At 35.6% G+C, this 26,383-nt stretch overlaps 1 protein-coding gene across 3 annotated transcripts in view; it reads left to right on the top strand.

Annotated features, from left to right (window-relative positions):
* Positions 1-23,681, top strand: part of SLC9B1 (solute carrier family 9 member B1) — a 67,074-nt gene extending 43,393 nt beyond the window's left edge. For 2 of the 3 annotated variants that reach the window (XM_014787918.2, XM_087434656.1), the window contains 6 exons: positions 11,354-11,529; positions 15,736-15,842; positions 16,720-16,869; positions 20,409-20,517; positions 21,753-21,889; positions 23,281-23,675. In XM_014787918.2, the coding sequence (XP_014643404.1) occupies positions 11,354-11,529; positions 15,736-15,842; positions 16,720-16,869; positions 20,409-20,517; positions 21,753-21,889; positions 23,281-23,493 (892 nt within the window). In that variant the 3' untranslated portion in view covers positions 23,494-23,675. Of the gene's footprint in view, positions 1-11,353; positions 11,530-15,735; positions 15,843-16,719; positions 16,870-20,408; positions 20,518-21,752; positions 21,890-23,280 lie in introns of all 3 variants that reach the window. The other variant, XM_087434657.1, reaches the window with a different exon arrangement.
* Positions 23,682-26,383: the final 2,702 nt, after the last annotated feature.

Genomic DNA, 26,383 nt, shown 5'->3' with positions numbered 1-26,383 from the left:
TGTTTTTTATTGATGTTGTGAGTAGAATTTTTTCCATAACATTTTCTAATTAGTTTTTTCAGATGTATAAGAAAGCTACTCATTTTTTAAATCACTTTTGTTGAGGTATAGTTTACACACAATAAAATGAGCACTCATTTTTAGTGAACATTTTAATGAGTTTTGACAAATTTATACACCCATGTAACCAACAGCACAACTGAAATGCAGAATATTTTCATTACCCCCCCCCAAATTCTCTTGTGTCCCACCCCAGTCAATTTCCACACTGGCCCCAGGCAACCCATAATCTATTTTCTGTCACAATAGATGAGATTTTCTTAGAGTTTTAAACAAACGTAATTATATAGTGTATACTCTTGACTCTGGCTGCTTTTGGTCAGCAAGCTGTTTCTGAGCTGCATCCATATTATGACTAGTTGTTCATCCATTTTATTGCAGAGCAATATTTCATTGTATGAATATACCACCAACTTGATCCATCTACTTGTTGATGGATATTTGGATTATGTCCAGTTTGGGGCTGTTACAAATAAAGCACTATGAGTTATGCATTCAAGTCTTTGTGTGGACATTTCTTTTCATTTCTTAGGAGATAATTAGGAGTAGCATTGCTGGGTCGTATGGTAAGATGTTTAATTTTATTAAGAAACTGCCACACAGTTTTCCAAAGTATTGTAGTATTTCATATTCCCCCAAGCAATGTATGAAATTCCAGGCCATCTGTGTCCTCTCCAATACTTGATAGTGTCTGTCTATTTAATTTTAGCATTTTTTAGTGGGTGTGTGGTGGTATCAGGTTGTGGTTTTATGGTTTTTCATCAAATTTGGAAATTTTTCAGCCATTATTTCTTAAATATTGTGCCCCCTTCTCTTTCTTCTTTTTCTGGAACTACAATTACAGATGTGTTAACTGCTTAATATTATTCCATAGATCCCTGATACTCTATTAATTTTTTTTCAGTCATGTTACTCTCTGTGCTTCATTTTGGGTATATTCTATTGCTATGTCTTCAAGTTAACTGATCTTTTCTTCTGCAGCATTCAACCTTCTGTTAATCTTATCAAGTGAAATTTTCAATTAATATATTGCATTTGTGTGTGTGTGCGTGAGAAAGATCAGCACTGAGCTAACATTCATGCCAACTCTCCTCTTTTTTTTGCTGAGGAAGACCAGCCCTGAGCTAACATCTATTGCCAATCCTCCTCCTTTTTCTCCCTAAAGCCCCAGTAGATAGCTGTATGTCAACATTGCACATCCTTCTAGTTGCTGTATGTGGGACGCCGCCTCAGCATGGCCAGACAAGCGGTGTGTCAGTGCATGCCCGGGATCTGAACCTGGGCCACCAGTAGCAGAGCGCATGCACTTAACCACTAAGCCACTGGGCCGGCCCCATATATTGCATTTTTTTTTATTGTCATAAGCTATCATACATTTTTATTTTTATTTTTTCCAACTTTATTGAGATATAATTGACATATAATATTATGTAAGTTTAAGGAGTACAATGTGTTAATTTGATACACTTATATATTGCAAAATGATTACCAACATAGCATTAGCTAGCACCCCATCTCATTACAAAATTATCATTTCCTTTTCGTGGTGAGAACATTTAAGATCTATTCTCTTAGCAACTTTCAAGTATATAATACGGTATTATTAGCTATAATCACCATGCTGTACATTAGATCCCCAAAACTTATTCATCTTATAACTACATATGTATATATGTGTAGGTACCACATCTTCTTTATCCATTCATTCATTGACAGACACTTAGGTTGTTTCCTTCAATTAATTTTTGTGTATGGTGTCCAATAATGGTCTAGTTTCATTCTTTTGTGTGTCGCTGTCCAGTTTTCCCAGCACCACCTATTGAAGAGACTTTCCTTTATCCATTATATGTTCTTGGCTCCTTTGTTGAAAATTAGCTGTCCACAGATGTGTGGGTTTGTTTCTGGGCTCTCAGTTCTATTCCATTGATCTGTGTGTCTGGTTTTGTGCTGGTACTGTGCTGTTTTGATGACTATAGCTTTGTAGTATATTTTGAAATCAGGAAGAGTGATACCTCCAGCTTTGTTTTTTTCCTCAGGATTGCTTTGGCTATTCGGGGTCTTTTGTGGTTCCATATATATTTTAGAATTCTTTGTTCTATTTCTGTGAAAAATGTTGGGATTTTGATATGGATTGCATTGAATCTGTAGATTGCTTTAGGTTTTATGGAAATTTTAACTTTAATTCTTCCAATCCATGAGCACAGAATATCTTTCCATTTGTGTCGTCTTCAATTTCTTTCAACAGTGTCTTATCATTTTCATTGTACATGTCTTTCACCTCTTTGGTTAAGTTTATAGATATTTTATTCTTTTTATTGTGATTGTAAATGGGATTGTTTTCTTAATTTATTTGATAGTTTGTCATTAGTGTAAAGAAATGCACCAGATTTTTGTGTATTGATTTTGGATCCTGCAACTTTACTGAACTCGTTTATTAGTTCTAACAGTTTTTTGATGGAGTCTTTAGGGTTTTCTATATATAATATCATGTCATCTGAAAATAGTGACAGTTTTGCTTCTTCCTTTCCAATTTGGATCCCTTTTATTTCTTTCTCTTTTTGCCTAATTGCTCTGGCTAGGACTTCTGATACTATGTTAAATAAGAGTGGTGAGAGTGGGCATCCTTGTCTTGTTCCTATTCCTAGAGGGATATCTTTCAGTTTTTCACCATTGAGTATGATGTAGCTATGGGTTTGTCATATATGGTGTTTCTTATGTTGAGGTACTTTCCTTTTTACTGAGGTACCCATTTTACTGAGAGTTATTATCATAAATGGATGCTAAATCTTGTCAAATGCTTTCTCTGTGTCTATTGAGAGGATTATATGATTTTTATTCTTCATTTTGTTAATGTGGTGTATCATGTTGATTGATTTGCAGATGTTGAACAATCCTTGCATCCCTGGGGGAAAAAAGCCACTTGATCATGGTATATGATCTTTTTAATGTATTGGTGTACTAGGTTTGCTAATATTTTGTTGAGGATTCTTGCATCTATGTTCATCAGCTTTATTGGCCTGTAATTTTTGTTTGTGTGTGTTATCCTTATCTGGTTCTCGTATCAGGGTAAAGTTGTAAAATGGGTTAGGAAGCATCCCCACCTCTTCGATTTGTGGGAAGAGTTTGAGAAGGATAGGTATTAAATCTTCTTTTAATGTTTGGTAGAATTGACCAAAGAAGCCATCTGGTCCTGGACTTTTGTTTTTTGGGAGGCTTTTGATTAGTGTTTCAGTCTCCTTACTAGTCTATTCAGATTCTCTGTTTCTTCTTGATTCAGTTTTGGAAGGTTGTATGACTCTAGGAATTTATCCATTTCTTCTTTGTTGGGGTATAGCTTTTCATAGCATTCTTTTATAATCCTTAGTATTTCTGTAGTATCTGTTGTAATTTCTCCTCTTTCATTTCTGATTTTATTTATTTGAGCCTTCTCTCTTTTTTTTCTTAGTGAGCTAGCTAAAGGTTTTTCAATTTTGTTTATCTTTCAAAGAGCCAGCTCTTAGTTTCTTTTATCTTTTCTACTGTCTTTTTAGTCTTTATTTTATTTATTTATGCTCTGATTTTTTTAAAATTTATTTATTTATTTTTTTGAATGAGGAAGATCAGACCTGAGCTAATATCCGTTGCCAATCCTCCTCTTTTTGCTGAGGAAGATTCGCCCTAGGCTAATATCTGTGCCCATCTTCCTCTACTTTATATGTGGAACACCTGCCACAGCATGGCTTGATAAGTGATGCATAGGTCCGCACCTGGGATTCAAACCTGCAAACCCTAGGCCCCCAAAGCGGAGCATGCAAACTTAGCCACTACACCACCAGGCCAGCCTTCTGCTCTGATTTTCATTATTTCCTTCCTTTTACTGACTTTGGGCTTTGTTCATATTTTTCTAGTTCCTTTAGGTACACTCTTAGATTGTTTATTTGATATTTTTCTTGTTTGATGAGGTAGGCCTGTATTGCTATAAACTTCCCTCTTAGTATGACTTTTACTGTGTCACATAAATTTTGGCATGTCGTATTTTTATTTTCATTTGTCTCCAGGTGTTTTTTGATTTCTCCTTTGATTTCTTCATTGGTCCAATTGTTCAGCAGCATGTTTCGTCTCCACATATTTGTGACTTTTCCAGCTTTCTTCTTATAGTTGATTTATAGTTTCATACTGTTGTGGTCAAAAAATGATACAATTTCAATCATCTTAAATTTATTGAGGCTTCTCTTGTTTCTCAACATATGGTCTATCCTTGAGAATGTTTCATATGCACTTGAGAAGAGTATGTATTCTGCTGCTTTTGGATGGAATGTTCTATATATATCTATTAAGTCCCTCTGGTCTAATGTTTCATTTAAAGCCTGTGTTTCCTTGTTGACTTTCCATCTGGATGATCTATCCATTGATGTAAGTGGGGTATTAAAGTTCCCTACTATTATTGTGCTGCCGTCAATTTCTTCCTTTAGGCGTGTTAATAATTGCTTTATATATTCTGGTGCTCCTATGTTAGGTATATTAATAAATGTTATTTTTTCTTGATGGATTGCCCCCTTAGCATTATATAATGTCCATCTTTGTCTCTTGTTATCTTTTTTGGCTTGAAGTCTCTTTTGTCTTATATAAGTATGGCTACACCTGCTTTCTTTTGGTTGCCATTTACTTGGAGTATCATCTTCCATCCCTTCACTTTGAGCTTATGTTTGTCTTTGGAACTGAGATGAGTTTCCTGGAGGCAGCATATTGTTGGGTCTTGTTTTTTAATCCATCCAGCTACTCTGTGTCCTTTGATTGGTGAATTCAGTCCATTTACATTCAGGATGATTATTGATATAGAGGACTTAATACTGCCATTTTATCTTTTGTGTTCTGGTTGCTCTGTATTTCCAATGCTTCTTTTTCCTTGTGTTTCTCTCTGCCATTTCAGTTTGGTTGGTTTACTGTGATATTTTTCTCAGTTATCTCTTTTTTTTATGTTTCATGTCTCTGTTCTGAATTTTTGTTATGTGGTTAATATGAGGTTTGTATAAAAGATCTCATATATAGCATAATCCTTTTTCTGCTGATAGCATCTTATCTTCATTTACCTATACAGGTTTTATCCTTTTCTTCTTCTCTTCTATGTTTTTGTTGTTACAAGTTATCTCTTTTTATATTGTGAGTTCATTATCAAATTGAAGTGCTTATAGTTATTTTTAATGCTTCCTTTCCTGTTTTAACTTTTATGTTATAATTAAGTGCTTACTAACCTATTCTAATATAGAGTTGTGTTTTTCTGATTCTATTTGTCACCTTGCTCAAAGTTTTGTACACCTTTGTCTTTTCAGTCCAGGTAGAAGAGCTCCTTTTAACATTTCTCGTATGGCAGGTCTAGTGGTGATGAACTCCCTCAGCTTTTCTTTGTCTGGGAAAGCTTTTATTTCTCTTTCATATCTGAAGCATAACTTCACTGGATAGAGTATTCTTGGCTGGCAGTTTTTATCTTTCAGTATTTTGAATATACCATTCCACTCTCTCCTGGCCTGTAGAGTTTCTGCTGAGAAATCTGCTGATTGCCTAATGGGGGTTCCCTTGTAGGTTTTTGGTTATTTTTTTTTTCCCCTGACTGCCTTTAATCTTCTTTCTTTGTCATTGACTTTTTTTGTTGTTGTTTCCAAGGTTTCTTTTTTTGTGTGTGAGGAAGGTCAGCCCTGAGCTAACATCCATGCCAGTCCTCCTCTTTTTGCTGAGGAAGACTGGCCCTGAACTAACATCTATTGCCAATCTTCCTCCCTTTTTTTTTCCCCCCTTTTTCTCCCCAAAGCCCCAGTAGATAGTCGTATGTCATAGTTGCACATCCTTCTAGCTGTTCTATGTGGGACGCCACCTCAGCATGGCCTGACAAGCAGTGCGTTGGCGCATGCCTGGGATCCGAACCCAGGCCGCCAGTAGTGGAGTGTGCGCACTTAACCGCTAAGCCGGGGCCGGCCCTGTCATTGACTTTTGACAGTTTTATTATCATGTATCTTGGAGAAGGTCTTTTTGTGTTGAGATTATTGGGTGGTCTGTTAGCTTCATGGATTTGTATATCCAGTTCCTTTACCAGGTTTGGGAAGTTCTGGGCTATTATTTCTTTAAATAAGCTCTCTGCTCCTTTCTCCCTCTCTTCTCCTTCTGGGATACTCATTATCCTTATGTTGCCCTTTCTAATGGAGTCAGATAATTCTCATAGAATTTCTATATTTTTTTACATCTTAGTTCTCTCCCTTCTTCCACCTGAATCATTTCTAGGTTTCTAGCTTCAAGTTAGCCAATTCTCTCTTCTAGATGGTCTGCTGTATTTCCAATGCTTTTTATGGATCAGTTTCTGGACTCTATTCTGGACTCTATTACCCAGTCGTCTATTTGTCTATCTTCTGTGTTAATTACTGTAGCTTTATAATAAGTCTTGATATCTTGTATAACAAAACTCTCACTTTTATGATCTTCCTCAAAAGTGTTTTCATTATTCATAACCCTTTACATTTCCATATAAATTTAGAATCAGTTTGTCAATTTCCACTAAAAAATTAATATTTTTGTTGACATTATATGGAATCTATAGATCAACTAGGAGACAAATGATACATTTACAATATTGAGTTATTCAATCCATGCTCATGGTCTACCCTTCTATTTATTTATTCTCCATTTATTCTCTAATTTTTCTTAATCCAGTTTTTTTTTCCCCTGCATAGAAGTTTAATTAGATTTATCCCTAGGCATTTGATAGTTATCAATGTTATTATAAATAGTACCTTTGTGGTTTTTTTACATTTTTATTATGTGTTGCTGGTATTAGAAATATTATTTATTTTCGATATTGCTTTTTTCTCCAGCAACCTTGGTATACTCATTAATTCAAATTTATCTGTAGGTTGCTTTGAATTTTCTACATGTTCAACCATGTTATCTGTGGATAATGACAGCTGTACTTCTTCCTTTCCAATATATATGCCATCTATTTTTCTTTCTTTATGGCACTGATTAGGACCTTCAATATAATGTTGATTAGAAGTGGTGATAGTAGGCATCTTTGTCTTGATCCTATATTTGTTATAAGTTTTTGTAGCTGCCCTTTTTACTAGATTAAGAAAGTTCCCCTCTAAGTTTGCTAAAGGTTTTTATTGTAAATAGATGTAGAATTTTATCAAATGATTATTTTGCTTCTATTGAGATGATGTGAGTTTTCTCCTTTATTCTATTATAGTGAATTATGTTGATTAATTTTCTTTTTTTGTTTTATGAGGAAGATCAGCCCTGTGCTAACATCTGCCAATCCTCCTCTTTTTTTTTTTTGCTGAGGAAGACTGGCCCTGGGCTGACATCCGTGCCCAACTTCCTCCACTTTATATGGGACACTGCCACAGCATGGCTTGCCAAGTAGTGCATCGGTGCACACCCGGGATCCGAACTGGCAAACCCTGGGCTGCTGTAGCGGAGCGCGTGCACTTAACCGCTTGCACCACTAGCTGGCCCCCTCGATTAATTTTCTAATGTAAGCCAAACTTTCATTCATAAACTGGACCCAATTTGGTCGTCATACTTGTAATTTTCAACTTTCCTGTACCATTTTGTTTTAGAGGTATATCTTACTAACAACTCAGAGCTAAATTTTTTTAGTCCAGTCAGAGAGTCACTGTCTTAAACAGATCCATCCAACCAATTCATTTGAGGTCAATTTAAACTTAATCTTGCTTTCATTTTACTTTTGAAAATGTTATACTTTCTTGGGAATTTCATTCTTTTTCACTTTTCCTACCTTTTGTTAGATTAACAGCATTTTCTTTGTTCACTTTTGTTTATTCCTTTAATATTTAGAAATTAGAAACTCATTCTCCTAGTGATTACCTATAATTTTGGAAAACACATGCTTAAGTTTATAGCATGTTTTCACTTTTCTCCACTCTCTCATATATTCCCCCACCTGTTGATATATAATCTAGTACTTTAGTCTAAGATTATTTTTAAATTTTCTTTACAATGAACACGTCTGTAGATTTAGCAATAAGTTTCACTGCTCATCATCGTTCCTTATAATGATAATCATAATTACAGTAGTAGCAAACGTTTATATAGGGCTTGCCATGTGCCAGGCACTTTGTGAGGTGCTTGACAATTATTAACTTATTTAATCCTCATAACAGCCCTGTGAAGTAGACCCTATTATTATTCCCATTCTTTTGTATATAAACTGAGACAAAGAGATGATGCATGGTTTTCCTGAGGTCAGACAACTAATAGGTGGATCCAGAACTTTGCCTTTAGAGCCTTTATTCTTAATGTCTACACAATCCTGTCTATATCCTTTTATTTTTTATCTCTTTTCTTTTGTACTAAATTTTTTTCCTGGTGAATTGATCTTCTAGTTCTTTTAAAACTGATCAAGGGATGATAAACGGCATCATTGAACGTCTGAAAATGACTTCTGTATTGCTTGGTATTGAATTTTAGGTTCAAAATTATTTTTCCCTCAATACTTTAAAGATATCATTGTTATCTCTTTGCATTAATTTTGCTCATGGGGAATTTCTTATTAAAATTTAATTCCTTTTTTAGGTAATCTAATCTAATTTTTTTCTCTTTGGAAGCTTGGTTTTCTGAATTTTTCCAAACAAGAATTTCTTGCAATGCAAAGTATGTTCCTTGGACAGCAACATTAGATTCACTTAAAAACTTGTTAGAAATGCAGAATCGTGGGCCCCACCTCACACCTTTTGAAATATAATCTGCATTTTAATGAGATCTTCAGGTAATTTTGTTTGCATATTAAAGTTTGAAAAGAACAGTCTCAGATAGGTCTTTTTTCTTAGTGAAGTTCTTCCCACATGAAACAGAGTAGAGAGAATAATATAATGAACACCTAAATACCCTTAACTTAAACTTAACAATCCCTAATGAATGTTAAAGTAAATTACAGACATCATGATATTGCACCCCGTATCCTGCAGTATGCATTTCTAAAAGGTAAAGGTATTTTTTTAAACTAAATTAACAACAATTCCTTAATATCCTTAGATGAGTCTTTTTAAAATTTATTCTACTCAATATTTGGTGGGATCTTTCAATCAAAGGATTGTGTGGGTTTTTTCCCCAAGTCTTGGATATATCTTTTCTCTCTTCTAGTTCTCTTTTATTATGTCCTTTTGTAACTCCCTCCTCCATACCTACTTTTTCCTTATACTCTTCATCTGCCTGCCTTTTTGCATTACACACTGAAAAATTTTCTCTGTTCTGTTCTCTACTTATTAACTCACTCTTCAACTATGTCCATATCACCTATTTATTTCTTTAATTTTGGCATTGATTGTTAATTTCTAAGAACTATAGTTAAAATTTTATGGATAGAGCACTGTACCTTCACGATTCTGAGGATATTTACAGTTATTCTGAAGTCATGTCCTGGTTTCTGTCTTTCTAGTAAATTTTAGTAAATTTAGTAGATTTAGTAAATTTAGTTACACAACAATGTGAATATAGTTAACACTACTGAACTGTACACTTAAAAATTGTTGAGGGTAAATTATATATTATGTATTTTTTTACCAAAATTTTTTAAAAACTTTTTAAAAATCCCAGTACTCTAGTCAAACTCCTTCCTAAATCAGATCAGAATGTCTTGAAATGAGAGTCAGGCATTAGTATTTTTTAAAGGTCCCCAAGTACATGGTAGGCAACCCCTAAGACGGCTCCCAGTGATCCCTGCTTTCTGATATTTACACCTTTGTGTAATACCCTCTTCTTGAGTGTGGGCTGGACTTATTGACTTGCTTCTAATGGACAGAATAGAACAGAAGTGATAGGATGTGTTTGAAAGATTAGGTTATGAGAAGGCCATGGCTTCTGTCTTGCATGTTCTCTCTTGCATTCTCTTTGACTGCTTGTCTGGGGGGAAGCCGGCTGCCACGTTGTGAGCAGCCCTGTAGAGAAGCCCCCATGGCAAGAGACTGAAAGCTTGTCAGCAGGCATGTGAGTAAACTTGGAAGCAGATCTTCTCCCACCACATCATGAGAGACCTTGAGTCAGAGGCATACAGCTAAGCCACACCCAGATTCCTGACCCACGGAAGTTGTGAGATGATAAGTGTTTGTTGTTTTAAGATGCCCAATTTGGGGATGATTTGTTAGGCAGCAACAGGCAAATAATACACCAGGTGATTCCAATGTGCAGTAAAGTTGAGGAACCACTGAAGTAGGCAAATATGTGTTTTCAGAGGATTCTAGGCTCTTCTTGAGTCCACAGGGCAATCTTGAGCATAAAATGCAGAGAGATTGTATAGCCAGAGGCAAAGGGCTAACCTGTCAGACCCTCACATCAGACAGTCATTGGCAGGAGCCCTCTGGAAGGAGGGTAGGGGTGGGGAAACCCCAGCATCCCCAAGTAAGCTCTCATCATCAGAGCGAGGCTCCTAGAAAGTTGCAGGTGTCGGTAGTGAGCAACCAACAAGCAGCAGCTGGGGGATGTGTGTACTGGCCTGGTAAATGGGTTCTGGTGGGGCACAAGAGCATCTTTTCACAGGGTACACTTCAGCCTTCATAAAGTGAATGTGGAAAAGATGAGGCAAGGTTCTGGATGGGATATACCAACAGAGGGTATTCTGAGCAGGAGTTTCCCCATTCCTAGTGGGTGTCATCAACCACCCCAGGAATCTTCTCCTTTGCCTTTGCAACTTAGGTGCCCACAGTCATCATTCCTTCTTTAGGGCAGACATCTCTGTTCCTTACTGACTTGTTCAAGAGGTAGGAATGGTGTGGAAAGTACATTTGTCTGGCCATTCTTACAGTGGTACTCCGAATAGTCACCCATTTGATTTCTTCAGAGGTACCTCCTGCTCCCAGCATCTGCCGTTTCTGGGCTTGGAGCATTTTTAGAAGTATACCATATCTTTGTAGCCATCTTTACTTATGCACATTTTGGCCTATAGTTTCATTTTTCGATCCTAAACTGTCTCTTATCTTCCTGGGATATACTTTGTTTCTTGTCCATTGAGGACTCCTCTTTTTTTCTAGTTAGGTTATGGATTTTTCTGTCTTCATCTCAAAGGATTTAGGGATGGTGGTAGAGGCTGCAGTTGTGCTCAGCCCAACATCTTGGATGAAATCTCTATAAAATTTTAGCCAGCACTAAAAAATATGTGAAAAATTTTACCACCATTAAATGACATTTACTCAAAAGCAGAATGTTTACGTTTGAAGTTGTTGTAAAGGTTAATATATTTGCTGTAAAATTTAATATAAAACACTATTTGGTTAAAAGGATGTTTTTAAATTGGTTTTCAAAGTCTTTCTCTCAGTTTTGTACTAGGTGCTGTCTCTCCTGCTGTTGTTGTCCCTGCCATGCTGGTTTTGCAAGAAAAAGGATATGGTGTTGAGAAAGGCATTCCAACCTTACTAATAGCTGCCAGCAGTTTGGATGACATCCTGGCTATCACTGGTTTCAATACATGCTTGAGCATAGTCTTCTCCACAGGTAAACAAGAAATTACAACAGCTGCCATAGCATTCATAGCTCTTTTTTTGTTAGTTCTTTAAACAAGGTCTCTAGCTTTACTTCTTCATTTATTAACCAAGACTTTTTTACATTTAACATCTTTTATTCTTCATAGAAAGCTCATTCTAGACCACGGAAGAAATTTAAATGGGTTAAGAAACCACTACTTAACACAAATGATTTCATTTTAATAATCATATATTTCAGTTAATTCAATAACCCATATTATTACCTTTTGTCTGCTCATATTACTTTGGAATTTTATCACAGTTTTCAATAGAAAATTTTAAGCAGCAATATTATTAGTACTACTAATATATTTAATAGATATTTTTGAAATGTACCTTTTTGGCCATCATTATAAATAACTGGTTGCTCTATTATTAAGACAACTTAAGTATATAGAGTGTGGACAACTGTGCGCCTTTTTGGTAGTGGTGGGACGAGATCCTGCACCAATTCTGAATCTCAAGGTGATATTTAGTCTTAAATGTCACTCTGCAGAAATTGTGAAAGTAAACATTTCCACATTTAGTAATGTTTTAATTATCTACAATGTTTGAAATTCAGTCTTCTGTATTATTGAAGCACCAAAATATTTTTTAAGTTGAAGAGTAATATATATAGTTTCTCTTAAAATCATAAGATGTAAATAAAAAAGAAGAAAAAAAGGGAAAAGATAAAAACAAAATCTGCAATAGTCATGCCCCCAACAATAACAATTCTGATTATTTTGATGTAAATCCACCCACACTTCTCTCTCTCTCTCTTTCCCTCACTCTCTCTTTCTTTCTCCTCCCAATATTCTTATAAAATTATTGAACATTGACCATACTTTCTTGTAACCTGAGTTGTTTTGCACTTAACTTTATATTACAAACATGTTTCTTTTCCAGAAATATATTTCTTTTTTTTTTTTTTAAAGATTTTATTTATTTATTTTTTCCCCCCAAAGCCCCAGTAGATAGTTGTGTGTCATAGCTGCACACCCTTCTAGTTGCTGCATGTGGGACGCGGCCTCAGCATGGCCGGAGAAGCAGCGCGTCGGTGCGAGCCCGGGATCCGAACCCGGGTCGCCAGCAGTGGAGCGCGCTCACTTAACCACCAAGCCACGGGGCCGGCCCCAGAAATATATTTCTATGACATTTTTAATGGTTGCATAGTATTTGATTGGCTGCATCATAATTACTTAAGCCATTGAAAATTGAATTTGACTCTAATATTTACTATTAAAATAATGCCTGGTTGAACATCTTGTACCGAAATAGTTGCACCTACTTAATATTTTCTTAATTTTAAAAGTGGAATTGTTGGCCTAAAAAGTATATAGAGTTATAAGCTTTTAAAAATATGTTGCCACAACATCATGTCCTACTAGGATGCACAACCTTTCTCTTTACCTTCTTCAAAACTAGTATACTAGTCTTTTTTACCTTTGCTAATTTGATGGGTGAAAAATGAGGCCTCTTCAAATGAAGTACTTTGAATACTAGTGATGTTAAACAAATGTTTATATTTATTGTCCATTGGCATTTTGGAAGGTTTTATAAATTCCTTGTCTTGGAATCTTTTGCCTATATCTTATAGATCCATTCATCTTTTGTTCTTTTAGATTTGTCAAGATTCTGCATAAAATTAAGAATTATAACCCTTCATTTTATATCCTACAGTTTTTCCCATTTGTAATTTGACCTTTATCTCTGTTTTGCCATTCAGAAGTTCTAAATTTTTTTATTGTCTAATCTGGCAGTCTTTTCCTTCATGACTGGTTATCAGTCACTCTTTCAAAAAATATTTTTTGTACTCCTCTTCCATTGTGCCAGCTACTGTGCCAAGCACTGAGGATAAACAGTGAACAATAATATTAGCTTTTATTGAGTAAATCGCTCGGTACTTGCTCTAAGTTCCATAGATGTTTCCACTCATGTAATAGTCACAATAGTTCTATGCTCATTTTACAGATAAGAAAACTGAGGAACAAAGTTAAGTAACTTGCTCGAAGTCACAGATCCAATAAGTAGAGAAGCCAAGATGCAAATCTGGCAGTCTGACCCCAGATCCATACTTCTAAGTACTATCCTACACTGCCTCCCGACACAGCAGACAGAGAAGACCATGTGGCCCATGTTCTCAAGGATTTCATATTAAACAAATCATTACAAAGGGGGTGAACACTGCATAGTATAGGATGCTATGGGAACATGCTACAGGAAACCAAACCTAATTTGAGGAGAACCAAAAAAGTGAAAAACCCAGCAGGTAGATGCCTAGAAAATCCTCTCCCACCACCTGACTATGTAAACTGTCACTTAAAATTTTAAGGACTTTTACGGTTTCATTTTATACATTAGATCTCTAATACATGTATATTCTGGAATATGGTAAATACTGAGATCTAACCTTGTCTTCCGGGTCCACTGGCCCTTTTATCATTATATAATGTCCTTCTTTATCTCTCGTGACAGTGTTTGACTAAAAGTCTACTTTGTCTGATGTAAGGATGACCACTCCTGCTCTCTTTTGGTCGCTATTTGCATGGAGTATCTTTTTCCATTCTTACAGTTATAACAATCTATTTTAAAGTGATAACAACTTAACTTCAATCACATACAAGAACTCTACTCCTTCACATCTCATCCTCCTCGCTTTATGTTATCAGTGTCACAAATACATTTTTATGTTGTATATCCGTTAACATAATTTTATAGTTAGTTACTTTTTATGGTTTTATCTTAAATTCTATAACAAAATTAAAACTGATTTACTCACCACCATTACAGTATTACAGAATTCTGAATTCATCTATATACTTACCCTTACCAGAGGTTTATATTTGTCTGCTTTTGTGTTGCTGTCTAAGGTCCTTTCATTTCCACTTGAAGGATTTCCTTTAACATTCCTTGTAAGGCAGGTCCAGTGGTGATGAACTCCCTCAGCCTATGTTTATCTGGGGAAGTCTTCATTTCTCCTTCATTTTGAAGGACAATCTTGTGAAATACTATTCTTGGTTGGCAGTTTTTTTCTTTCAATGCTTTGAATGTATCATCCCACCCCTTCTGGCCTCTAAGATCTCTGCTGTGAAATCTCCTGGTAATCTTATGCAAGCTCCTGTGTACGTGATGAGTCCCTTTTCTCCTGCTGCAACTTCTTAGTTTGTTTGTGGCATTTCATAAAGGCTTTGGACTGTATATTGTGAACTTGGTGTCTCTGTGGAGGATCGAGGTTCTGAGGCTTCCCATTCCACTATTTTGCTTTTGTCACCCCCATTTCTACTGTTTTTAATGAAAACATATTTCTAAAATTGATATATTTACATGATGTATTGACCTAAATTCACAGAGCATAACTGAACTTTTTTTGTGACCCAGGATCATTTTTTTAAGCTTATTACAATAAACTACAGATATGGATAAATAAAATATATTGGAAACTCAGTTGACCCTTGAATATTCCTAAGGTTGACCCTGGAATAAATCTTTTTTTTATGTTGTTGCTGTTAAATTGTTCTTTTTATGTTTAAATCACTTGTTTCTTTGTCATAATAGTACCTCAGAGAAGAAACATTACCAGCCATGTGCTAGGTACCAGAGGCACTCCTCCCTTGTCAGTCTCTGTCCCTCCTTCTGCCTCACCTGGTCTTGAGGTGAGGTGTGTACGGGGAGTACTTTGTGGCTAATTACTTCTTCGTTTTCTGGCCTATTTACTCAGTGAACATTTCTGAGTTGTGTATAAATATAAATTATTTGAGGGCCGGCCCTGTGGCTTGGTGGTTAAGTGCGCGCGCTGCGATGCTGGCGGCCCGGGTTCGGATCCCGGGTGCGCATCGAGGCACCACTTCTCCGTTCATCCTGAGGCCGAGTCCCACATACAGCAACTAGAAGGATGTGCAGCTACGAGAAACAACTATCCACTGGAGCTTTGGGGGGGAAAAATAAAATAAATAAAAAAAAAAAAAAAAAAAAAAAAAAAGAAAAAAAAAAAAATATAAATTATTTGAGAGTACATATTTAATTTGTGAAATAGATCTGCATATGCTTTCACATATGTAAATATTAAAAGTCTATTTTTGTATATTCTATAAAATGCATACCTTTCTTCATGAACCACCTAGATTTGATTTTCTGATGTGTTAGCTATGTGAAAATATTTCTCTATGAAATGTTTTCCTTATTTGTGCCCTTACAGGTGGTATCCTTAATAATGTCATAGCTTCTTTTCGGGACATACTTGTTGGTGTGCTGGTAGGAACTGTTTTGGGATTTTTTGTTCGATATTTTCCAAGTGGAGATCAGGTAAATAAAAAATTAATCTATTTTTTAGAAGTGTGTTATTAGACATTTCTTTCAAAAATTTGAACTTTTGGAAGATCCATGAGATATTAAATTTAATATTTAATTCTCTTTCCCAAAAGTAGTCTTCAGTGCCTACTCTGCTTAACCCAAGCACAGTTGTGATTGATACAGGGCAATAGCCTTGACTGAGGTCTCTGCTTTCTGATCTGGCAAATAAGGAATATCAGAAAAATGTACTCAATTCAGAGGACCCTCTCTATTCCACCCCACTCCTTTATTCATTAAATTGCCCTTTGACTCCTGACAATTTTTCCTTATCTTTTTTCCCTCAAACTCTCCTTTGAACATTTTTGGGGAGATAGATTCCCATTTATCTCTGCGTATTTCCTGACTTAAATTCACTCCTGCTCCCTTTGACTAAGGCAATACTGATAAACTCAACCCTTTCCTGCCCTGCAGCATGTGCATTACTCTTGTATTTCTGTAACTCCCATCTTAATTTCCCTGTAACAATTGTCTTAGCTAGAGAGATATTCAGAAATTTATTTTTAAGAATTCATTGGATATGTTATATGGAATTACAGGTTATATGGGTCTCTTTTTTTTCCTTCTTCACTTACAGTTAAAATATTATAACCATTTTACTGACATTAGTATCAAAGATGTGGCAGATGATGAAACTTAGTAATTGGAAATTTTGTCGCTTGGTACCAAGCCTGTAACATATTTGGTAAGGAAGAAAGTCAAAATTTGAGACATTATTTAATATAAAATATAGAGACGTGGTATCAAAGGGTCAATAATAAATGATAGATAATGTAAATACTGTGTTATATATTTAATGTAAGTTAATTTCTAAATATCTATCTAATTCTAGACAAAGCTTCCATTGAAGAGGGCATCCCTTCTTTTGAGTATGTGTGTCTCTGCTGTCTTGGGCAGCCACCGCATCGGTTTACACGGAGCTGGAGGATTGTGCACACTAGTGTTGACTTTCATGGCAGGGATGAATTGGTCCAAAGAAAAGGTGAATATTTTTAATATACCATTTTTTAAAAAGATAAAATAACCATTTTTTTTCTGTAATGGACATTTAGGAAATCTCCTTGTTCTAGTTGGAAGATGTTCTAGAAGTTTGTGTCTTCGAGGAAGTGTATGAATCAATCAAGAAAATAAAATATTTAGGAAAAGGACCTTGAAATACACTCAAATGCAATCAGAAATTGAGTTATTTCTCAGGCCTCTTTCTTTTTCCAAGTTTTGCAATATGATTATATAACTTTTGTTGATTTAATTATTTTATTCATTAAAATTTTGGTTATACAAGTAATACATGAAAACATGCTCATAAAAGATTAAAACAATACAGAGGGTCCACATATAGAATAAAATGTAAAAGATTCCTTTTCCCCCACCACTCCCAAATATCAAACCCCCCTTCTCAGAATTAATCCTTTCCTCTAATCAGCCCTCTATTTGTAGACGTTTAGGTCATTTCCTTTTTTTGTTATTACAAACAGTGTGCCATGAACAGTCCTGTTCATGTGTCTTCTTGCAAATGCACAAGTACTTCTGTAGGAATAGATTCCCAGAACTGGAATCGCTGAATTTAGAAATGGTATGTTTCTGTTTTGATGCGTACTGCCAAATTATCCCTTCAAAAGATTTTATTTATTTGCACTACTTACTGCCACAAGTGTAGGAGAGTCCCCAGTACGTCAAACCATCAGCAACCCTGGACATCATCACTAGTTCTATTGTTTTTACAAGCTGATGGCTAAGAAACTATATAATAACATTGTTATTCTTTATTTACATTTTTCTGATTAGTAGTGGGGTAAGCGTCTCTTCATATATTCTGTTTTAACTACCTATTCATGTTCTTTGCCCATTTTTTAATTGGCTTATTTGCCTTTTTGTTCCTAACTTATAGAGTTTCTCTATATGTTAGGGCTACTAATCCTTTGTTATACATATATTGCATATAATTGTTGCTTATCTTCAACTTTATTTTATAATGTCTTTTGTATGGAAGTAAAATTTCCTATAGTCAAACCTGCCAGTTTTTCCTTTTTGGTTTTGGATTCTGTATCTTGTTTAAGAAGGATTTCTTCGCCCAAGATTATAAGAGTATAAACATTATAACATCTTTTGCTTTATCACCTAATACTTTGGTAGTTTGTGTTGTTTTTGCATTTAGTTCTTCATCCATCTGGGGTTTATTTTTGTGAGTGCTGTGAGGTGAGGATGTACATGTGTGTGATTATATATCTATGGGTTCATGGACATATATACATACATGTAATAGATATATATATACATGTGTATGAATATGAATTGGATGGTCAATTTTTGCCAAATTATTTATTGACTAATTTATTGACATTAATTATTCAGTGATTTTTAAATGCCTCTTTTAACATGATCTAAACTCTCACATATATACAAGTTCATTTCTGGAATCTATTTAGTCCTTCTTATCTATTCCTATGCCAATACCACTCTATTTTAAATCACTGTAGTCTTATGTCTCAAAATCTAGTATAAAAGATTCTCTCTCATTGTACTTATTTTTAAAGTATTTCTTGGCTGTTAATGCCCATATTCTTTCTTAGATAAATTTTAGAATAAGCTTGAGAAGTTTCCTACTCAAAAATCATGTTGGCATTTTGTTTAGTATTCCAATAAAATCATAATTATAAAAGAAATTAAATGGTTAATAATAAATTACAATTAGATAAATGAAATGAAAACTTCTAGAGTTCTTTTTTTACGTGATAAAGGAAGTCAAACAGTAAAGAATAACTAGATTTTAAAGATTAAAAGTAACAAATAGGAGGGGCCAACCCCATGGCATAGTGGTTAAGTTCAGCGCGCTCTGCTTCAGCAGCCTGGGTTCGCAGGCATGGACCTACACCACTTGTCAGCCATGCCATGGTGGTGACCCACATACAAAATACAGGAAGGCTGGCACAGATGTTAACTCAGGGCATATCTTCCTCAAGCAAAAAAAGAGGAAGATTGGCAACAGATGTTAATTCAATGCGAATCTTCTGCAGCAAAAAAAAAAAAAAAAAAAAGTAACAACTAGGATAATGTGTTATAAAGAAAAAAGAGTAATATTATTTGTTTCTTGTTTTTTTCCTTTTTTAAACTTTACTTTTATAAATGGAAATCAGAGAATCCAGTCATAAGGGGAATAGTTATGAAGATAGTTTAAGCCCCAAACAAAGGATATCAAGGTTTTGTGTATCTTCTATAAAGAAAAGATAAGTGGTGGCCAGCCTGGTGGCATAGTGGTTAAGTTCACGTGCTCCGCTTCAGCAGCCTGGGGTTCACAGGTTCGGATCCTGGGCACAGACCTACGCACTGCTTATCAAACCATGCTGTGGCGGCGTCCCACATATAAAAAGTAGAGGAAGATGGGCACAGATGTTAGCCCAGGGCCAATCTTCCTCAGCAAAAAGAGGAGGATTGGCAACAGATATTAGCTCCGGGCTGATCTTCTTCACAAAAAAAAAGAAAAAAAAGATATTAATAAAAAAAAAAAAGGTAAGCCCAGGGCCAGCCCCGTAGTGTAGCGGTTAAGTCCAGTGCGCTCTGCTTCGGTGGCCTGGGTTCATGGGTTTGGATCCCAGGCATGACCTACAACACTCATCAAGCCGTGCTATGGCAGCAACCCACATACAAAATTGAGGAAGATTGGCACGGGTGTTAGCTTGGGGCTGACCTTTCTCAAGCAAAAAAAAAAAAAGAGGAAGATTGACAACAGATGATGTGAACTAGGAGCAAATCTTCTTCACCAAAAGAAAAGAAAAGAAAAAAGATAAGCCCAGGCTGAGACTCAAGTCTCTCCATCCAGTTCCTGGTGAAGAGCCAGGGTACAGTTATGTCAATAGGGGCTTTGCTGTCACCACACAATTGGGAAAGTAGCACTGGGAGGGATTCGTTCCAAAAAAGGGAAGCAGGGCAGGCAACCAAATAAGAATCTATTCTACGTTTTTGGTTTGGTTTTAAGGAAAAAATAACTTTGAAGTTTTCAACATGGGTCCTTTGGGAGCAGGCCTAATAGATTACCAGAATTTTATTCCTAGTAGCTTAGGACATATTAGGATTCACTGTCATGGGACTGAGTTCCAGGATAATTGTTAGTACAGGTATTCCCAACTCCCTTTTGAGAGTGAAATGCTGGCATGATCTTGAGTATGTTCTCTTTGGGTGATATAGTTCTATCTCTGTTCAGTTACCTGATAAACAAAAGCGGGAACTCTTACCAAACCATCAGAACATGTCTAGAACTCCAAGGACTTACTAGTTCCATGACAAATAATATTTTTATTTTATAGCTTTGTAAATTACTTTTAATCAAATTTTACCTAAGTGTTTGAGTAAAAGAATTAACCTACTCAATTTTTATTAACTTTTAACATTTCTTCTACAAATAAAATATTTGTAGAAGTTTATTAAATGTAAAGTTTATTAAATGCTAAGAGAACCTTTAAATTTCTGAAATGCAGTTATTTTTATGTGCCACAATAACTAAAAATGTATTACTCTTTTCTACAGATTAGCGTCCAAAAAATTATTACAACTGCATGGAATGTTTTTCAACCCCTTCTTTTTGGTTTGGTTGGATCAGAAGTATCTGTTGCATCTCTTAAGTCAAATGCTATTGGTAAGAATGATTAGAAGCACAAAAAATATAAGATTTGAAAATATTTAGGAAAACTATGAATAATTTGTATTTTTACTTACAATGTGTCTTTGAATGCTACAAGGGCCTTGAGAAACTCATGTGGATCTGTTACCAGACACAAACACAAGTTCTTTACCTGCCACACAGGAGAGGCCAAATAAAAACTGGAACACCAGGCTTATAGCAAGGGAAGGGTTTTTGTTTTGGGTGATGTCAGCTGGGAGACAAGAGTGAGCCCTCAAATTCGTCTCGTCTCCCTGAAAAGATGGGAGGCGAGGGATTTTAAAGGTTGTGAGGAACGTGGCTGCTTGTAGGGGGTGGAGCCTGTGGCCTTGCTGGTTGGCGCTTTCCCATCAGCCTGCGTTTGGCCTTGTGAGGCTGCTGGCAGGGAGGAGGATGGCGAGATAAGAGAATCCTCAGATGAGTGTCCTTGGTCTCTGTCTCTGTGGTGGAGGGTGGATTCTGGCACCAGGAAGCCAAGGAGTTGGGGTCTGGGAAGCTTAGCTTCTTGATATTCTCTGGATATCAGTTTCCCTGTAACAAACCTCAAGAACTGGTAATTAGCCAAAACTTCAGTGTGAGCCCAGAGAGAGGCCACCTGGGCTTTTAACAATTTGTAACTTCTATTTACCTTGTGAAGTTCAGGGATACAAAGGTTTAAAAAAACACATATTTACTATGAGTGTAACTTTGAGAAGCAGGGAAAGAGGATGAGTGCTTTTGGTTTTAACCCCATATATACTGGGTTTAATGTAGGGGAACTGATATCAGGGCCGGCATCAGATCCAGTAAGAGCTGCATCTTCCTTCACCCTGTGTGCACTGTGTTCTCAGAGACAGCCTTGAGCATCGGCCCTGAGTGACTGGAGGAAATGGAGATTAGAATTATCTTCTGAGAGGAAATATTAGATAACATCAGCCCCTTTTGAATACTTTCATTTATAGTAAAAGTCCAAAGTCTATTCGCTCAGAATTAAGTAAATGTAATCTATCTTATTTTTCATGGTACCTCCACCATCAGATAATCTTTTGCACTTTACTTAGAAGCTCAATCAGATTTATGTTTTCTATGATTATTATTTTTACTTAAATGAAGACATAAAGTGGCAATAGTCTTAAAATGCTTTCAACACTTTTACAAATCACATCTCTAGGCATAAAGAAGGATTTCTTGCCAAATATTTTGTTATTTATGTTTGTTTTTATCTGTTGTAGGCCTTTGTGTTGCTACCGTGAGTTTGTCATTATTGATTCGAATTTCTTTTACATTTGCATTGATGTGTTTTGCTGGTTTTAGTTTTAAGGAGAAAATTTTTATTGCTTTATCATGGATGCCCAAAGCTACAGTCCAGGTAAGAACATATTAAGTCACTCTAATAATTTTAATGTTAATGAATTTTTAAAATTCTAAATGAAAAATGTTACTGCAATCACAAAATATGGGCTATTAGCCTGACTTTTAAAATGCTCAATTGATCACAACTATTCATTACATTTAATGTAATCTTTTAGAGTCTGTTTTAAAAACAATTCTTCTGAAATTGAAAAGTATACTTTTAATGACAAATAATTCCTAAACTTATGAAAACATTCTATTTCCCAGAATATAAAATGAGAGTATATCTGAAAATTGGAATTTTTACATTTTGCTGAATATTGTAGAGCTAAATGTTGTGATTTTAAAGTAGAGACACATTGATTCTTTTTAAAATATATCTTTCCTGCCCCTGCCACCCACTGTACCACACGTGAATGCACACGTACTATTTTAATTATACATTTAGTTTGTCTGACTATTGGATTGATGACTGAGTCTCACCGTGAGACTGTGTGAGAGGACGGGAGCAGTGTCTGGGTTTGGTATGTCTCCCTGGCACTTAACACGGTGCCTGACAGACAGGGTACACAGTGAATAAGCACTGCGTGCCTACAAGAATGAATGATGAGCGAATGAATAAATGAAAGACAAGGGAGACCATGTAGTTTTGCCCTCTGATTCAATGATATTCTCCTCCTACAAAAAGAATTGCTACTTACTGTTAGACTTTTTAACCTGTCAGCCTAAGGTCTTGATTTCCTGAGATTCTTTTCCTCATTGTTATTCCAAAACAGAAGCTTGTGAGTTTCCATTCAACAAAATTCTCTATGTGCCTGGGTTAGAAAAGCAGGCTCCTGGGGCCCGACTGCCTGCTTTGAGCACCACGCTACCAGTCACTTCATAGCCTCTCAGTGCTCGTGTGTAGATCCCAAACCTCTCATCGGTTTGGCTGTCTCACACTGTCTCCCAAATAGGAGGAACAAGGGAAAAGGAGCAACAAAGTCCCAGAGAACCAGGAGAAACCTCAGTATTTTGTGTTGTGTTGTTGCAGCCCAGTGGTACCTGGTAAAGGCAAATAAGCAAAACCCAGGTTCAGTTAGAACTCCTGCAGTTCTGAGAGCAGAGTGAGCACTCAAGGCAGATGTTTAAACAGGGGACAGCTGAGATGACAAGAACATAAAATCAGCCCCAAATGCCTGCACACTGGCTTGTCACTATTTCACTCTTCCTCCAGGTATATTTGCTAGGAAGAACATAGAATTGACGAGTAAGTCATGAAAACTCCTCAGCACTTTAAGTCTTGTCTCTTTTCTAATAGTCTAGTGCTAAGTGTTGTTTATTTTAACAGAGCCATTTACTTTTATTATATGTTAACTCTGTTTAACATTTTTCTTTATGCCTCATGTTTATCCCCCCTAAATGCAGGCCGTGTTAGGTCCTCTGGCTCTAGAAACAGCAAGAATCAGCGCACCCCATTTGGAACCATATTCGAAGGATGTGATGACAGTAGCGTTTTTAGCCATCTTGATCACAGCTCCAAATGGAGCTCTAATTATTGGCATACTGGGGCCCAAAGTACTTACACGCTGTGATGCAAGCAAAATAAGAGTGGAATTGACAGAATTAAAACTTCATTAAAAAGTTTACTTGCATCACCTCTCTGCTTCTTTTAATGAATTATCTCACATGAGAGAAAAATAAAAAGGTACAAATATGTGGAGTGTACTTAGAACCAAAGATTTAATAAATATGTGATTTCGCTATAGAGCTTTCCTATGATTTTTTATTCCAAAGTTAATTTAATAAAAATAATATAAAATAGAATGCCCTCCTAGTATTTTTATATTTCAAGAACAAAGTAAATCTGTAAATACCGTAGGAAAGTTTAAAGTAATCCATCAGGCTTATGCTGTCATAATACAAACTAAGCATAATAAAAAATTAAATGAATCTAATGACAGAAACATAAAATAGTCAAGTCTCTAAATAGGAGGAGTAGAACTCCCCATCAGTTTAGTAATTCAGTTAAAAAGATCACCTGAAAAAGAAAAAAAAAAAAAATGACAGGAATAAAACAAACACACCAACTTTAAATGGGTCACCTAAATAGCTTTTAAATTCTGGTTTTAGTAACTATCTGAATAAATTATATGTTAAGTAAAAGTACTTACTTTTAGTAAAAGTAGACTTTACTAAAGTTAGACTTAAATTACTTCTGCAATACCCTTAAAATGACAGTCTGGTTTAGTAGTTTTTAAATGAAACAGTATCAATAGTATTTATTTACAGTTATAAAGTTAAATCACAAATGGAAATAAACTGATTTTTTTTTTTTCCCCCCAATATTCCTACTGTTGTGTTGTCCAGGACTACCCCTGGTTATGCTTGTCTCCCAGAGTGATTATTAAAATTTCCCCTTTCACTCTCAAAAGTGTCCCTGTTTAAATAATAATGTATATGACTACCCTAGATATTGATTGCCATCCTCACTTAATCTGGATATAAACTGATTTTTTAATAGTGTAAAATAATGTAGGAATTGAAGTTGGCCAGCAGAAATGAAAAGATTAATAGCCTATTTTCCATATGAGATTGTTTTCTCCTTAGTAGCAGAGAGCCTTTCCATTCTGGCTGATGAAATCTGCTGTGCTAATATAGAATCCATCACAAGCACAATGCAGTTTCAGTGGATTTCAAGATTCTTTATTTTAAAGGTAGAAGGGTCACATAAAAGCTTCTCAAATAGCCTTCATGAATGGCCTCTTAGAAATTACTCTGACTTCCTCGGCAAAAGCCAAATGCAGGGACCAAACATTACTTTGGTTTCTCTCTTCCCTCTTATAAGCAAGGTATTAAAATAGCACCAAATATGAAATTTACATGTAAATTTGCAAAGTGAAGCAAATATAATTTAAGGCAACCAAAACTATGTATCTATTCCTGTTAAGCTGAGACCTTTTACAAAATGTATCACTAAAACCCCAAAAGTTCGAGCACGCCCAGATAACTCTGGGAGAAGATAAAATACCTACTGTTCTAATAACATTTTCTTCTACACTTTTACAACTTAGCACAGACTCTATGCCTCATTTTCAACTATTTTAATTCTAGTACTAAAATTCTAAAAATTTAAACTGCACCAGTGTTTTGACTAATGTTTAAATCATGAGGGCACATCATTTTTACTAATAAGAAAATGAAAATATATTTACATTCACAGCTATTATTTTACAAGACAATTACATATTAAAATAGAAAGTTGATCATTTTATTATTATGGTAACATTGGTTTATAACATAAATTTCAGGTGTACATCATTGTATTTCGATTTCTGTGTAGACTATGTCATGTTCACCGGCGAAAGACTAATTACCATCCATCCCTCTACACATGTGCCCAATCAGCCCTTTCACCCTCCTCCCTCCCTGCTTCCCCTCTGGTAATCATCAATCTAATCTCTGTCTCTATGTGTTTGTTTGTTTGTTGTTGTTTTTATCTTCTATTTATAAGTGACATAATATGGTATTTGACTTTCTCCATCTGACTTATTTCACTTAGCACAATGCCTTCAAGGTCCATCCATGTTGTCGCAAATGGCAAGATTTCATCTTTTTTTATGGCTGAGTAGTATTCCATTGTGTATATATACCACATCTTCTTTATCTGTTCGTCCCTTGATGGGCACTTAGGTTGCTTCCCAGGCTTGGCTATTGTGAATAACGCTGCAATGAATATAGGGGAGAATTTATCTTTACACATTTATGTTTTCCTGTTCTTTGGACACTACCCAGCTGGATAATGTGCTAGTTCTGTTCTTAATTTTCTGAGGAATCTCCATACTGTTTTCCATAGTGGCTGTACCAGTTTGCATTCCCACCAGCAGTGTATGAGAGTTCCCTTCTCTCCACATCCTCTCCAACACTTGTTATTTCTTGTCTTGTTAATTATAGCCATTCTGACGGGCGTGAGGTGACATCTCATTGTAGTTTTGATTTGCATTTCCCTAATAATTAGTGATGTTGAACATCTTTTCATGTACCTGTTGACCATCTGTGTATCTTCTTTGGAGAAATGGCTGTTCAGGTCTTTTGCCCATTTTTTAATTGGGTTGTTAGTTTTTTTGTTGTTGAGTTATATGAGTTCTTTATATATTTTGTATATTAACCCCTTATCATATGTATGGTTTGCAGATATCTTCTCCCAATTGTTAGGTTGTGTTTTCATTTTGTTGATGGTTTCCTTTGCTGTGCAGAAGCTTTTTAGTTTGATGTAGTTCCATTTGTTTATTTTTTCTTTTGTTTCCCTTTCCTGGTCAGACATGTTATTTGCAAATATGCTGCTAAGGCCAATGTCAAAGAGCATACTGCCTATGCTTTCTTCTAGAATTTTCATGGTTTCAGGTCTTACATTCAAGTCTTTAATCCATTTTGGGTTAATTTTTGTGTATGGTGTAAGGTAATGGTCTACTATTATTCTTTTGCATTTGGCTGTCCAGTTTTCCCAACACCATTTATTGAAGAGACTTTC

The sequence above is a fragment of the Ceratotherium simum genome, chromosome 8, assembly GCF_057802395.1.
Source record: "Ceratotherium simum simum isolate JZ-2026a chromosome 8, ASM5780239v1, whole genome shotgun sequence".
NCBI lineage: Eukaryota > Metazoa > Chordata > Mammalia > Perissodactyla > Rhinocerotidae > Ceratotherium > Ceratotherium simum.
This window is presented reverse-complemented; position numbering and strand designations above follow the sequence as displayed.